Source organism: Macaca thibetana, chromosome 2 (genome assembly GCF_024542745.1).
Source record: "Macaca thibetana thibetana isolate TM-01 chromosome 2, ASM2454274v1, whole genome shotgun sequence".
In the NCBI taxonomy this organism is placed as follows: domain Eukaryota; kingdom Metazoa; phylum Chordata; class Mammalia; order Primates; family Cercopithecidae; genus Macaca; species Macaca thibetana.
In genome coordinates this window covers 154,858,168-154,874,680 of record NC_065579.1, presented here as the reverse complement: position 1 = coordinate 154,874,680, position 16,513 = coordinate 154,858,168, and the positions used below count along the sequence as shown (strand labels likewise).

Sequence of the window (16,513 nt, the reverse complement as noted above, 5' to 3'; positions counted from 1 at the left end):
GCACAAAGCATTCAGTTTAAACATGAATTTGGAGGGGACACAAACATTCAAAGGATAGCCATATATGACAGATGCATTTGGCTCATTCAAGATCATCCCACCATGAAAATGTGAGCAACCAAGGGGAAGTAAAACATTAGTATTACAAAATAACAAAAACCAACATTACTGAATGCTTCCTAGGCACAGGCACTGGCCTGAGGACTTCATACATATTAACCTATTTATCTCAGGCCTAGGGTGTCTACTTTTTTTTTCATTTTTTTGAGACGGAGTCTTGCTCTGCCGCCCAGGCTGGAGTGCAGTGGTGTGATTTCTGCTCGCTGCAAGCTCCGCCTCCTGAGTTCAAGCGATTCTCCTGTCTCAGCCTCCCGAGTAGCTGGGATTACAGATGTGCACCACCACACCCAGCTAATTTTTGTATTTTTAGTAGAGATGGGGTTTCACCATGTTGGTCAGGCTGGTCTCAAACTCCTGACCTCAGGTGATCCACCCACCTCGGCCTCCCAAAGTGCTGGGTGTACAGGCATGAGCCACTGCGCCCGGCCAAGTGTCTATTTTTATTATCCTCAGTTTACACTTGAGGAAACTGAGGATCTGAGATTATAGGTAATCTCCTCCTGGGCACACAACTACTAAGAGATAGAGGCAAGATTCCCAACCACACTGCTGCTCTCTGGGGTTTTTGCTCATTGCACCTTCTGCCCTCTGGCCCAGTCTCTGTTGTGCTTTGGTTTCCTAGTGTATCACAGCCTCGTGGAGTTTCACTTGAAGCAACTGAGAAGAAAGGACACCAACATCGAGGTTACTTTCCTTAGCAGTAACGTCACCTTCTCATCTAAGATCACCATGTACGTAAGTGTCCCACCTGGTTGACCCCTTCCCTTAGGAGCTGGTTACTTTTTCATTTTACACACATGGACAACCCAGGTCAGGTACTGTGTGATTGCTGATTCCGGAGCCCAGCCAGCTCGGCTGGGGGCAGCACCTACTCTAGATCCAGCCACAGACACAGGCTGGGGAGCTGCTCAGTAGTGGGTCCAAGTATAACAGATTCAGATGAGAGCAGGCAGGGCAGGCAGGCAGCAGGGACGGCATGTCGCAACATGCCATGCCAACATGGTGGAGAGGACCTAGGAATCAGGTCCCTGAGAGGAAACAGTACTCTGGAATCCAGGCAGTGCGGGTATCAGGGATGTCAGTAGGGAGGAGGGCCTCAGTCACCAGCCCAGGGAGGGCTAGCCAGAGCCTGGAGAGCACCCACTCCTGGGAAAGGAGAGCAGTTCTAGGTTAGTTATCAGAATGGAATCTGAGGCACAGGGTCAGTCAGCAAAGGAGTGCAAGCTGAGGGCCAGACTGGCGGCCAGGAGGGCTTGATGATTCCTGGAACTGGGGCTAATCATTCCCTTCCTTTGTTGGGGCAGACTTGGGTTTGGGGGCTGGTGGAACTACGCTTGAAGTGAGAGGGTAAAGAACCCCAACTGTAGGGAGCCACAGCCTGCAGGGGATAGGAAGGCAGCAGCCATGGTGCATACTTCTTTAAAAAGCAACTGGTTAGTTATTCACAAGCCAGCGGGAGACAAACTGTCAGATAATGTCACTGTCTCAGTCAGAGTCCGGTCAGGAAAACAGAGGAGGTCCAAGAGAAGGAATTTAGCACGGCGAACTCATTACAAGTGTGTTGGATGAGCTGAAAAACTGAGAGATGGGGACACAATGCAGAGATTACTCACAACAGGAGCCACTACCACCCTAAGCTAGAGAGACAAAGCAGGAGTGGCACTGGCAAAGCTGGGTCCACAGGGAAGGCTGCTTGGCAGGAGCTGAACCCATGGGAAGTGCAGTCCGTCTGGAATCCCTGCCCAAAGCAGCCACCCACCTGAGCATGCTTCCACTGGGTTAGACCTCACTGGAACCTGCTGGTGGGGGAACCTGCAGGGGAACAGATCAATCCAGAGCAAACAGGGGAATGACCGGTGCATACACACTTAAATGTGTCAGCAATGCCCTGAGAGTGACAGCATGGAAGACGGAGCCTGACCGAGTCTAAGGAAATGATGAGCAGAGATTTCGAGGCTTTCCAGGAGCTACCCAGGCCAGGCTTAGGGAGAATGTGACACTTCTGGTGTGTATGGAGCACAGATTTAGGGTTACGGGGATGGTGTGGGGCTGGAGAGGCAAGTCAGGGCCAGACCCTGCCAGGCCTTGAAGGACAAGTTTTTTTATCCTGAGAGTAGTCTGGAGAGCCACTGGGAGTTTTAAACAGGACAGTGATGAGATCAGATGTGAGTTTGGAGATGTTTCTCAGGCTGGGATGTTGGACGTGAACTCTGCTAAGAGGCACTACAAGTTTCTGCTGGAAGGAGCGCACTTCTTCGCTCCCAAATCCCTGGCCACTAGCTGGTGTTCCTTCTGGCTCACCCAAGGTCACACAGCTACACACAGCCATCAGGATTCCAACACAGGCCTGCAGGTGCCCACAGGGCCTTGCAGACTGTGGCTATGTATCAGTAAGCCAAATACCTTTCCTTAGACCCGCTCAAGGTTGTGCTACTTCTAGAACGGTGTTTTCATCATCTTCTAGCCCATTGGTAGGTCCGAAAACACTGGCAGGAGTCATGAAAATGACCCACACCTCTGGCTGCACATTAGAATCACCTGGAGAGCTTTAAAAAATACTGATGCCGGCCGGGAGCGGTGGCTCAAGCCTATAATCCCAGCACTTTGGGAGGCCGAGACGGGCGGATCACGAGGTCAGGAGATCGAGACCATCCTGGCTAACACGGTGAAACCCTCTCTCTACTAAAAAATATGAAAAAAAAAATTAGCCGGGCGAGGTGGCGGGGGCCTGTAGTCCTAGCTACTCGGGAGGCTGAGGCAGGAGAATGGCGTAAACCCGGGAGGCGGAGCTTGCAGTAAGCCGAGATTGCGTTACTGCACTCCAGCCTGGGGGACAGAGCGAAACTCCGTCTCAAAAAAAAAAAAAAAAAAAAAAAAAATTGATGCCAAGCCCCCCACCCCAGAACAATCACATCAGGGTCTCTGGGCACAGGCTCCACAGCTACACTTCAAAAGCTCCCCGAAGAATTCCAGTCAACATCCACAGATTAGCGCTTCTTCCTCCCCGAGCAGGTTCACATAACTCTTTTGAAGAAGGCACCAGAACATGATTCACTTCTTGCAGATCAGAAACTGGGGGGAAAATGGGGAGAAGTTACGTGTGGTCTTTCTCCAAATTTCTATAGCTTTACGCGACTCTAAGATTTTCTTCTAATTGGAGAATTAACCTGGGCCAACTCCCCAAATCACTCACTTAAAAGATTTTTCATATTCCTTGAATTTTACAAACTCTTCAATCTAAGCTGTTTCTTAAAGGAAACAATCTTATTTTTTCCTCTGAGGTATTTCAAAAGACTTGTGAATTTAAAAAAAGAGGGACTGGTTTTTAAACAAAATTATAATGATCTTCTCTTAGAAGGAAAAAACAAGATATATGACTAACCCTGGACCAAAAAGAACACAAAGAAGCCTTGTCATCACTCTATGAAGGCCAGAAACGAACAGGAAACCGAGTTGGCAGGGGTGGCTCCCCACACCCCCTGGCCCCCGCCCCCCGCCAAGAGGAACGCAGTGCCCTCCTTCTTTCCTCTTTCTCAGAGTCCCCCTCAGAGGCCAGGGAGGATCACAAAGGGCCCCACAAATCAAATTCCTTCCCTAGCTGGGTGGTGCAGCCCTGCTGGGCGCTCTCCCTGATCCCCTGCTCACCACCCTCAGGCTCTGCTGGCTGGGCTGTGCCTTGCACTCAGAATGAAGACTGTCCTCATTGAATCTCACGATTTTTTGCTTTTGTCTCCAGTACCTAGTACCTAGGGGGTACCACAGCCCTTTTGGAAGCACCCTGCTAGGTTGATCACTTCATACTCCTCCCTCATCTTTGTCTCAGTCCAAAGTGGTGCCTGAATCTTTAAACAGATAGGGAATCTGAGGGGCAAAGCCAAGAGGGTGGGTTAAGACAGAACTGGATACTGTTTTCACTCTGAGCCTCCTAGGCTGAAGTCAGTATGAACCAAACCCCGTGGTTCAAGTTCATAGCAGCATGTAGGGAAGCTGAGACTTACACCTAGTTGCTAGTGACTCCACAGCCACCTTGCCAGGTTAGGTAACTTTTCCAAAGCCACACAGCTGGGAAGACAAAACCTGGGTTCCACCCAGCTCTGTCTGTGCCTCATGATCTGTTTTCTTGTCGCTGTTCTCACCCACACATTCATACTTAGCCTAAAACAGAAAAGTCCTTACACAGAATTCTTTGAAAAGGAATGTTCTAAAAGAGGGTTTCTACTTCTGGGTAATTGGATGTGAAGGTGAAGGTCTCCTCCAGCTGGGAATCCAAGAATGAGGAACAGTTTTTCCAGATATGAAAATCCAGGAGCTACTATTTTGTTGCAGTGTCCACTTGTTCACTCTAAAAAGTCAACAACTACTTTCTTGGTCATATTCAAAGCTGGAGGTGTGGGCAGAGGGGCGGGTGAGGGTGACACAAAGGACTGTGGTAAGGAGCTAACCCCTTGGTGCATGACAGCCAACCAGTGCCACCAGCAGAGCCTGATTGGAGCCAAAGGGAAAGTACAGGCCATAAGGGCTGCAGTCCTTTACTTTCCCTTGCCCCTTTCCTTGCAGACCTAAGCAGCAACTTCACGGGAAAGGAATCATAGCTCATGCCACCCCACAGTGCCAGATAAATCAAGTGAAATTCAAGTTTCAGTCTTCCAACCGAGTTTGGAAAAAAGACCGGACTACTATTATTGGGAAGTTCTGCACTGCCCTTTTGCCTGTCGATCACAGGTAAGCCCCAGTATCCACTTCCCCCCCACCAGACGCACACACACATCAAAGATCAGTCCTGGCCTTAGATGTGCTACCTGTTGAGATTCAAGCTCATCATAGTGATTACCATCTTAGAAGCAGAAATGACAGAGACCCAGCTTTCCAGAACCTCCTGTGGGACCATCTTGGGTTGGGGAAATTCCACTGTGTTTGTTCTACATATTTAGTTTCTATGTAAGATTTCATTAGAACACAGTTTTCTCATTGCATATTTTCTCCTCTGTGGCCTCCACTCCAAACATATCATGGGTCACATTCATGGGTGTGGATCCAGAATCCACATCCCCTTTCCCTTCCTCTAAAGGCATTTATGTCATTAACCTTACCACCCCCGGCCCTTGGACCACATGAACTGGCTCTTAATTGTAGGTGACTGCAGACTTCTTTCATCAGACATCATGGAAATTCAAAAGCCACAGAATGCCAAGCCCTTTCTGCTCACCAGCCACTGCTCTCTTATTGCTCTTCTCTTCCAGAGAAAAGGTGATCTGCTTACCCGAACCGGTGAACTTACAAGCAAGTGTGACTGCTTCTCATGACCTGAAGATAGCCTGCGTATAGTTTAACCTGGGCAGGACACATCTCCCTGCATTTTTTTTTTTTTTGGAGGGAGGTGTGATGAGGGATGTGTGTGTGCAGCTTATTGTAGACCATTACTGCTACGGAGAAAGGCAAAGCTCTTATTTTCTCCATAATGAGCCACCCTGGAGGGGAGGGAGAACTCATTTTACAGAGCTTGGTTTCTGCTGCTGATCTTATGTACATACCCATTTTAACTCTCCCATGCATACTTAACTGCACTTGCTTTAGCTCCTTGTATATCTGTACTTAGGATTCAGTAGAAACATGTACAGAGTAAACAATTTTTTAAAAATAAAACTTCATGGAGTACCTGAATCATTGAACTGTTTTACTTGAATGGAATTCTGTTACCTACAAAAAGTTGAGATTTATACTCCGTAGGATTGCAGAAAACAGTATTGCATTATCTGTATTAAAATAGCAACTAAAAGAAGTACTTGGAACAAGAGAGGGGATGAAGGGTGGGGAGGAAGATGGCACCATTTACTAACCCTTACCATTACCTCCTTTGGATATCTGGAAGGTTTGAGGGATCAGAGAGATCTTGGGGAATACAGGTGGATTTCCTCTGGGTTACTGTTTCCCAAACTTTGATCTTTGTAAATAACCTTGTATCAGCCGCAGCCCAGCCAAAAACAGATGGTGCGCTCAATCTGTGTTGGGAGAATTTAAGAAAAGGACTATTTGCCGTAGTCTTTTGTGGGGAAACCACAGGGATAATGTAGTTCCCTGAAGCTACTGGCAGTAGAAGCTGCTACTACGCTACCCTTGAAGAGGCCAGAGGAGGGGAAGCACCGGGGGCTGCAGACCTGCAGTACACAGTCAGCCAGCAGCAACCCCGCAGGGAGGGAGCAGGAGCAGATTCTCTGACTTCACTGTTCCTCCTCCCCCATTTTCCTGCTAGTGCTCCCCACTAAGGACCCCCAACAGAAGCCAGAGGGCAAATAACACATTGACATGGCCTAAACAGGCCTGGGGCATACAGCAGGACAGAGAAGGGTGTAGAGTGGATGGGAAGGGGGTGGGGAACTAACAGATATGGCACACGCCTTCACCACTTTCCTAAATCCAGGTTTCCCCTGGATTCTTTTATTCTTTAAATTCACTTTTTTAAAAACATAAATAAATGAGCTTTAAAAGGAAACTGCTAACTTGCTGATTTGCTCTCCACAAGAAAGACTGGGAGAATGATGGAAGCAACAGGCTGCAATTACTCCATCTGGGCCAAGTCAGCCAGGGCACTGAGAGCTTCGGCCTTCGTCCAGGCCTTGGAAATGCAACCAAAAGGACAGGTGAGGCTCACAAAGATGTTTAACTGTCTGCATGATCACAGTCATGTCTAAAGAATACACATGTTCCCTACTGCGTAGGCTTTCAATTTTCTATTTTCCCTCAAACCAAAAACCCTCCTTTCCTTTTCCCTCGCTTTACTCCACACAGGTTCCTCCCTGGAGACAGTCTTACCCTGAGCTGTATTACGCTGCACTTCCATTTGCCATCCTGGGAGACACTGCTTAGCACATACTTCTTCCTTAGTTTTCCCCACTGCTCGTTGCTTCATTTCCAAATGTGTATTACATTTCTGTGATGAAAATCATATTGTGGGCCAGGCACGGTGGTTCACATCTGTAATCCCAGCACTTTGGGAGGCCAAGCCGGGTGGATCACTTGAGGTCAGGAGTTCAAGACCAGCCTGACCAACATGATGAAATCCCATCTCTACTAAAAATACCAAAAAAAAAAAAAAAAAAAAAAAAAAAAATTAGCTGTAAATTAGTCAGTGTGGTGGCACACTCCTGTAATTCCAGCTACTCAGGAGGCCGAGGCACAAGAATTGCTTCAACCCAGGAAGCAGCGGTTGCAGTGAGCTGAGATCATGCCACTGTACTCCAGCCTAACAGACAGAGTGAGACTCCGCCTCAAAAACAACAACAACAACAACAAATCATGTTTTGTGATGTTGATGCTAACTGGTGTTAAACTGACTCAATCTGTTCGGCAGTGGCCTCACACTTCCATTCTGCTTTTGGCCATAGCCCTGGGTTTCTTTGGGAATATTTTCTTATTTTTAAACACTGTTAGACTTTCTCACATGTTATTTTGCCCCTAGTTAGAAACTTTGGATTACTACCTTACATGGAAAAACCAGTTTCTCTACTCATAAATTAATCCTAGAAAGAAATATAATGAGAACATTATAATGTTTAACATTCCAACTAGATACTGTGGTCCGATGCAGGCTCAAAGTCCCGGGCCAGTTTTTTTTTTTTTTTTTTTTTTCTTTCATGTTCAGGAGGCAAAATTTTTTCTTTACTAAAAAGGGAAAATTTGCAAGTATGTGAGAGATGTTAAAAATTTATCAACACTGGCCAGCCGCGGCGGCTCATGCCTGTAATCCCAGCACTTTGGGAGGCCGAGGCAGGTGGATCACCTGAGGTCTGGAGTTCAAGACAAGCCTGGCCAACATGGTGAAACCCTGTCTCTACTAAATATACAAAACATTAGCCGGGCATGGTGGCAGGCGCCTGTAATCCCAACTACTCAGGAGGCTGAGGCAGAAGAATCGCTTGAACCTAGGGGGCGGAGGTTGCAGTGAGCCGAGATTGAGCCATTGCACTCCAGCCTGGGCAACAAGAGCAAAACTCTGTCTCCAAAAAAAAAAGTATTAACACTGAGTGGAGACATTTTTCTATATATAATCACCGGATGGAAAGGATATAAGAAATGTATAACTGTCTATGAGATGGAATGTTGTTTAATGCTGGGTCTATGTGGTACCTAAAATCATCCTGTCCAGGGGTACGTGGCCCACACTTTGGGAAACATGGCTTTAAGTAGATGGGATGTCTGTGGGGTCAGGAAAAGGGAGAGCTAACACGGAATTCTGCTCCATGGCAGAGCAAAAGCAGAGCTTGGGTCTCCCTTCCACACCCACTTTGCGCACTCTGCTGCAGTCTTTTCATGAACAGAGACTATTACAGAGCTAATTAAATCCAACAGGCAGATTCACCACGAAGTGCGAGATACACTGCTGAAAGATACAGAGCAACGTGACCTTGGAATAGCCGTGCAACAAAAACATCCAACATTGCACAGCTTTTTACTATGTTCCAGGCACCATTCTGAGTGTGTCACATTCTGAGTGTGTCATATGTATTTTATCCTCTCAGCAAGCCTATGAGATACATGCTATTATTATCCTACTTTACTGATAAAGAAATCAAGAGGCTGAGGAACTTTCAAGATCACGGGTCTAGTAAGTAAAGGAGCCAGGATTCAAATGCCAGCTGTCCGCCCCAGAGCCAGGTGATTAATCACCACTCTAACCAGACTCAGAAACACGACAGAGAAGTCCCCCCTAAAGGTCCAAAGTGCAACCCTGTGGGACTGGATACATAATTCGCAGGGTCCAGTGCAAGATAAAAATGCGGCCTCCTTATTTAAAAAGTTGAGAATTTCAAGATGGTGACAGCAGAGCATGAAACCAAGTGTGGGGCCTGAGTGGAGCCCTGTGCCCAAGTGTATAGGTCGCATGCCCAGGAAGCCAGCCCTGCAGCCAGGTGAGCCACACTGTCAATCCCCAGAGCCAGGCATTCCAGCCAAGCTTGTGTAGTGCCGCTGACTGTGAACCCAGACAAACCTCAGGTGGCTAAGGAAGAAAGTTGTGAAGGATGAAAAAAAGGTTATAGGGCCTTTGAGAGGGGTGCTAGCGTTTCTTACAGAAAATATTCAGACCCGGTCGGGCGCGGCGGCTCATGCCTGTAATCCCAGCATTTTGGGAGGCTGAGGCGGGCAGATTACCTGAGGTCAGGAGTTCGAGACCAGCTTGGCCAACATGGTGAAACCCTGTCTCTACTAAAAATACAAAAATTAGCCAGGCATGGTGGTGGGCACCTGTAATCCTAGCTACTTGGGAGGCTGAGGCAGGAGAATCGCTTGAACCTGGGAGGTGGAGGTTGCACTGAGCCAAGACTGTGCCATTGCACTCCAGCCTGGGCAACAAGAGTGAAACTCTATCTCAAAAAAAAAAAAAAAAAAAGAAAAGAAAAGAAAAAGAAAAAAAGAAAAGACAAAAACAATACAGGGGACGTTCCTGTATTAACCATCACTAGATTTTCAGATGAATGTTATTTAAGGTTCCTCTACACTAGAGGCTGTGGGAGCTTGGTTCCCACTGCACGGCTTGGTGACAGGTAGGAGAGAGCCCATCTCCAGCAGCATTTTGGAATGCTGTCCCCAACATCTGGAGCACAAGATGCCAGGGAGAGATTGGGATGGGTTGATAAGGGAGAAAATGACTTCCTATCCTCTTTCGAGGTCTGATGATCCACACTTTGAGAATAGACGTAGGAAAGACCTTCCACTCCTGTGTCTACAGGTGAGATTGTCTCGCAACTGCAGAGTGGTTAACAGCAAAGAAGACATGTGTACTCACTTCTGAATAGCAGGGCTGGCTGCTTCAACAGAGGGAGAAAAAGGTGGGAGCAGAAGGATAGGGGAGAGGAGAGAGGAGATGGAAGCATGGATAGAGGTGACTGCAGTCAGATAAACAGTTGTTTGCACACAAACCCAGCATTCCATAAAGTCCTATGCAGACTCTGTGAGTTCACAATAGTTTCCCTTGCAGCTCACAAACTGTGCCTTGATTAAAACTCTTCTCATGACAAATCAAGCCCTTGGGCAGCAGGGACTTTGTCTTGTCTACTGTTGTACTCCAAGTCCCTAGCATACAGTAAGTTCTCGAATATTTGTTAGAAAATGAATAAATAAGTGGTCCCAGGAAGTATTTTCATGTCTAAGGCTTCATTATTGGCAGAATTCACCAGTGAAGCTATCTCAGTGTTGGCTTTTCTTGCCGAGTAGTTTTTCAATAATTTAATCTCTTCACTTGTTATAGATGTATTCAGATTTTCTTTTTCTCTTGAGTCTATTTCAGTAATTTGTACCTTTGTAAAAATTGTCCATTTTATTTATCTAATTTGTTGGTACACAATTGTTTGCTGTATTCTCTTGTGATTCTTTTTATTTCTATAAGGTCAGTAATGATGGCTCCTCTCTTATTCCTGATTTTAGTAATTTAAGTCTTCTCTCTTTTTTTCTTGGTAAGTCTAGATAAAGATTTGACAATTTCATTGATCTTTTCAAGGAATCAACTTTGGTTTTCTATTCTCTTGTGTGATAATTGCTACTCTAATCTTTATTGTCTTTCTCGATTAGATATTATTCCACATCACTTTGAAAAACAGCTAAAGCCACAAATCTGCCTTGACCCTTTTGTTTTTGCTTCTGCTCTGTCAGTCTTCCTTGAGGCACCAGATCTTTCATGATCTATTGCCCAAAAAGGATAGCGTCATAGGATCACAGGCAATTCTTGGAAAAATTTACATTGGTTACTATATCAAAAAGATATTCTGCTACATATGCCTAACTTATCTTCACTCTTGGACCACAAAGATCTATTTCAGAGACAAATTTGGAATGGAATTTTCCTTAACATTATCCTCAATAGAGCCTGAAGTACAGAATATACTCATTTTCTCACTCAGATCCTGAGACCTCGGTGGTCATTTACCAGACATTGGAATTCCTAAATGAATAACATTGTCTTAAAAATCATGTTCCTCAGGTCAGAAGGCTAGAGTGCTCTAATACAGGAGTCCTCAACCCCTGGGTGAGTGAACATTACCACGGGAGCTCCATCTCCTGTCAGGTCAGCTGTGGCACTGGATTCTAGGAATTGCTCATGCAAGGGATCCAGATTGTGCTTTCCTTATGAGAACCTAACTAATGCCTGATGATCTGAGGTGGAACAGTTTCATCCTGAAACCATCCCCCTCCCCACCGTCCCCGCACTGCACTGATCTGTGGAAAAACTGTCTTCCACAAAACCAGTCCCCGGTGCCAAAAAGGTTGGAGACCACTGCTGTAGTAGATACCTAGTCAGTTTGAGGTGTCTTTTTTTTTTTTTTTTTTTTTCAGGTGGACAGAAAGTAGGATTTATTGTCGGGCATTAGGAGGGGCAGCATAGTGGAAGCCCTCATGAGTTCAGGCCCACCACTTGTCCAGAGGGCCACGATTGGGGATGTACTTGACCCCGCAGTCATCTGGAATGAGCTGTTTCTCAGCCACCACGTCTTCGCATTCATTCACATTGAACTTGGTAATGCCCCACTTCTTTGAGATGTGGATCCTCTGGTGGCCAGGGAGCTCGGCCTTGGCCCTGTGCAGGGCCTCAATCGCATACTCCTTGTTCTGCAGCTTGGTGCTGATTGACACGATGACTTGACCAGTGTGAACCCTGGCCACAGTGCCCTGGGGCTTTTCAGAGGTACCTCATATACCTGTTTGGAGCCTGTCAGCCCAGCACAGGACAACGTCTTGTTGATGTGCATAACGTGGAAGGGGTGGAGCCGCACTCAGATGTGAAAGCCATCTTTGCCACAACTTTTTATCATGTACTTATTGGCACAAATTCGGGCAGCCTCCAGGGCTCCATTCATCTGATACCATGTGGCCACAGAGTGGAAACTCAACCACTTTTGCCCTCTTCTGCCCCAGGTCAAAGATGAGAATCTTGGCATCAGGAATACCTCGCGAGAAGAGAGGCTTTGGGTTGTTCTTACAATAATGGTAACACCAGTGGGGCGGCGGCCCATGGTGACACCAGAATCTTCAGTGGCGCGCCGAAGGGAAAGAGCTTGAGCGTCTTTTGAACTTAAGAGTCATTCCTTTCTCTAAGAACTGACCTCCATCTAGAAGATGGGCAGCCCCAATTGTACTGCATGACCCGGTCCTCAGGCCCAGGTGAGTGGACCAGAAGTAGACACACGACTGAATCTGGACAAGGTAGATTTCCTTCCTGAAAGTCTGAAATTACAACTAAGAGGCTGCCATACTTGTCTTCTGGTAGTTGGAATTGTTCCATATGAACTCAGGAGCTGAGGGCGAACATATTCCACTGTGAGAACAGAGAAACAGGAAAGACTGCTGTGTTGGAAAACAGAAACATGTTGCAGTTCTCCTAAGAGAAACAGAAACAGAAGATGGTGACTGGGTCCCTGACGGCTTTCTGCTTTCCCTGATGGCTTTCTGATCTAGTCCCATATTAAAATCTGGAGGCATTTCTGTCTTTGAATTCTATAAGGCACCCCCGTGTCCTTTTAAGTTCTCCTTCGCTTCGTCATCATAATTATCAACATCGTCAACATTATCAACAAAAAAGATAAAACTTCCTGAGCAGTTAGTATATGCTAGGTAAAGTTTCAGTTAGCTTACACAAATTATATTATTTAATATTCCCAATAAATCCATGTATTACTTCATTTTACATATGAGGAAACAGGAACAAGGAAATTAAGTAACTTGTCCACTATAGTTAGCAATGGATAAAATCAGGATTCACATCAAGGCCATCTGACATCAGAATCTGAGCTCTAACCACCATGTTTTTGTACAGTTTAGCCTGTTCACGTTGGTTTCTAGCACTTGCAACCAAGATGTATTAGCTCAATAGGGTTCTTCAGTCTGGCCCTACTCTGCCTAACTAAAATTATCTGCCACTTTCCCCAGTGTGCTGAAGCCAGTATTCCCCTAAAACATACTATGGTCAATGTCATCTCCATGTCTTTTTGTTCCTTCTCCTTCCCACCCCCGCACTTTTATATTCTACCAATAATTCAGGGTCCACTTCCATTTCTATCTTCCCCAGGGAACCTGGTCACCTATATGTTCTATCAGTCAGTAACTATGCTGCCTTGCAATGGTGGTTAATAGCTTACTGCATGTATGTCACGCCTCTATGATGAGATTGTAAGGTCTTTAAAAGCAGGGGCTATGTTTTCTCTTTCGCTGTGTCCCCAAAACACTGTAATTCATTGTAAGCATACAATAAAAGCTCCGTGAATTGAATTAAAGGCAGTAATCTTAGTGGTATAGACAAAGGCAGGGAGAGAAAGTCAGGCACAGAGAGGCTTAACTTTAAAAGAGGGCTTAATGTCTTTCCATAAGTGTCAGGAATGGCCTTCATGTACTCATCTTGTTTTAAAATTGTATGTGTAAACTTTTAAAAGTTTTAAATCTCTGTAGGAAAAAGGATATTACATTGAAACATAAATCTTCTGTAATTGCTGAATTCTCACCCAGCCCTTGATCTCCTGGTTGAGTGGTCCCAAGTCTGACATTCTGAAAGTGACATATGCTGCTCCCCACAGCCACAAACACATATCTGATCTCACTCTTGGGCACACCCCAAGCCCTGGGATGACCATCACAACTACCCCCTGCCCCACCATCTCAGAGGAGGTAGGTTTCGTACCCTTAAGAAGAACATGGGGGTGATGAGAGTATCCAGTGCCTGAGTCTTCCTAGGCCCTAAGAAGGCCTTGGAATCCTCTCTGATCCTTAGCATTTACCCTCATCTATGAAAACAACTGTTTGCATTTCTGTGTCCACTTAGTGTCCTGACAAGAGTCAAAACTCAATCCATCCAAAAGGGAATCAACATCTTCCCCAGTTATTCCTCCACTTTTTATGGTAATAGCTGCCACCACGATCCAATCATCCTGGCTTGAAGCCTGAGTCATCTTTGACTCAGAACATCACAGTGCTAAAAAAAAATTTTTTTAAAGCCGTTTGCCTCCTTCCCCCAATTTATACTCAGACTCTGTCTCTCAATATCTTAAAATGCATCTGAGATCTGTCCCTTCTTGTGTATTCCCCCTGATAAGGCTCTGGATTTTGGCACCAACCCCTGAACTACTACTCTCTTTTCCTGCTGGTTTGAATAGGGAGAGAAGAAAAGAAAACTGGAAAGTGGAACTAGAAATCTCTAAAACCCCAAGTGTTAACCTTACCCTTGCCGAAATGCGCACATGAATTGTCCTACTAGCAGTTAACAGCTGAGTTTAACCAACATTGAAGCATTACCAACTAAATGTCACACAAGTGGCCCTGTGTGAGGTGCTGGGGCCACAGCAAATAAGTAAGACTTCCCCAGCCCTCAAGTGCCTAGCAAGGGATGAGAGCTGAGGGGGGTGGCCCCAGAGGACTCTGCGAGTCCTGAAGGGGATTGGTCAATGCTGAGGGCGAGGTGAAGGCCAGGAGAGTGTGCATAGGGAGAGGACATGTGTATTAGGTTTGAGGGGTGAATAGGATTTCAAGTCTGAGGGCTGAGGGGTGGAGGGCAATTCCAGGCTATTAAGCAAAGGCTCAGTTTACAGGCTGGACTAAGCTGATTTCTGTGCTGTGTCCTGGGCTCCCCTGTGGCAGTGACGCAATCATGTGACAGTTGGTGATCATGTGCTGGGTGAAGACACTTTCAGGAAGGATGATATCACAGAAGTGAACCACAGTGAAATAAAGTATAATCACCAGATAAATTTCCGAGTAGGAGGCACATGTCAGTGCATGAAATCAAAGACAACGACAGACGTAAAACTGCTGACAGTATTGTTTTCACTTCTACCTCAAGATTTGTATGGGTGTCTACAGGGTGTCAAAAATAGAAAGAGAAGAGGTGCGGCCAGGCGCGGTGGCTCACGCCTGTAATCCCAGCACTTCGGGAGGCCGAGGCGGGCGGATCACGAGGTCAGGAGATTAAGACCATCCTGGCTAACACGATGAAACCCCGTCTCTACTAAAAATACAAAAAATTAGCCAGATGTGGTGGCGGGTGCCTGTAGTCCCAGCTACTCAGGAGGCTGAGGCAGGAGAATGGCGTGAACCCAGGAGGCAGAGCTTGCAGTGAGCCGAGATCTGGCCACTGCACTCCAGCCTGGGCAACAGAGCGAGACTCCGTCTCAAAAAAAGAAAAACAGAAAGAGAAGAGGTACTGAACATTGGAGATGGACTTAGTTTCCCCCTCCAGGCAATTCTTCTCCCCATGGTCTCTCACGGGTTTTTGCTTTATACATATATGTAATGCTATTTTTCAAATATATAAAGAGACTGTTGTGGCGAATTTTTAAAACCTGTAAATTTATCTAAAAATCCTACTGAAATCCAAATGTCTTTTGCCTTACATACACCATTAGATAATAAAAGCACAACTTTGACAATGTAAGGTCTGATTCTTTGGCGGAGAAAAGGGATTAAAGAGGTCCTCATCTTGAGAAACCACTGCTATATGCCATATGTGTGTAATGACAGCCCTGCCTTGGTGATCCTCCAGGTTGGGCACTGGCACCACATCCAGGTTATGTTGACTCTCAATTTACAGTGTACAGTGTACTTTTTTTTTGAAATGGAGTCTTGCTCTGTTGCCCAGGCTGGAGTGCAATGGTGCAAATCTTGGCTCACTGCAACCTCTGCCTCTCAGCTTATTCAAGCAATTCTCCTGCCTCAGCCTCCCGAGTAACTGGGATTATAGGTGCCTGCCACCGCGCCCAGCTACCTTTTGTATTTTTTTAGTACAGACGGGGTTTCACCGTGTTGGTCAGGCTGGTCTTGAACTCCTGACCTCAAGTGAGCCACCTGGCTCGGTCTCCCAAAGTGCTGGGACTATAGGTGTGAGCCACTGCACCTGGCCCAGTGTACTTTTTTGTTATTTGTTTATTGCTTTGGTTACTCTCCACAACAGCCCTCTAGGGTTACCCAATGCCTGAGTAATTCCATTCCTAGGTATATATCCAAGATATGTATACATATGTATACCGAAAGACATGTACAAGAATGTTCATAGCAGCACTATTTGTAATTGCCCCAAGCTGGAAACTATCCAAATGCCCATCAATTGTAGATTGGATAAATAAATTGTGGTATAGTGATACAAAGAGTACACAGCAACAAAAACGAAAAAGCTACTGAGAGGGAGAGGTGTCCAAGGATTCCCAGCTGTTTCAGCTCTCAGCTGTTTTGAGTCTTCCCAGACAGGTGAGTGAAGAAGCCTTAGAGATGATTCTAGACTGAACCACTATCTGACTGAAACAACATGAGAAACCCTGAGTGGGAACCGCCTAGCTGAGCCCAGTCGGGCCCCACACTCATGGGCACAACAAATTATTAGGACTATTTTAAGTCACTATTTTAGGGATTGATATTACACAGCAAT

At 46.0% G+C, this 16,513-nt stretch overlaps 1 protein-coding gene and 1 pseudogene across 3 annotated transcripts in view; one reads left to right on the top strand and one right to left on the bottom strand.

Annotated features, from left to right (window-relative positions):
* The window catches only part of PLA1A (phospholipase A1 member A), a 32,986-nt gene extending 27,205 nt beyond the window's left edge, over window positions 1–5,781 (top strand). For 2 of the 3 annotated variants that reach the window (XM_050778748.1, XM_050778750.1), the window contains 3 exons: window positions 743–851; window positions 4,678–4,842; window positions 5,361–5,781. In XM_050778748.1, coding sequence (XP_050634705.1) covers window positions 743–851; window positions 4,678–4,842; window positions 5,361–5,445 — 359 coding nt within the window. In that variant the 3' untranslated portion in view covers window positions 5,446–5,781. Of the gene's footprint in view, window positions 1–742; window positions 856–4,677; window positions 4,843–5,360 lie in introns of those variants that run through there. The other variant, XM_050778749.1, reaches the window with a different exon arrangement.
* Window positions 5,782–11,122: 5,341 nt separating this feature from the next.
* On the bottom strand, window positions 11,123–14,338 carry LOC126949013 (60S ribosomal protein L10-like; annotated as a pseudogene).
* Between the last annotated feature and the right edge of the window lie 2,175 nt (window positions 14,339–16,513).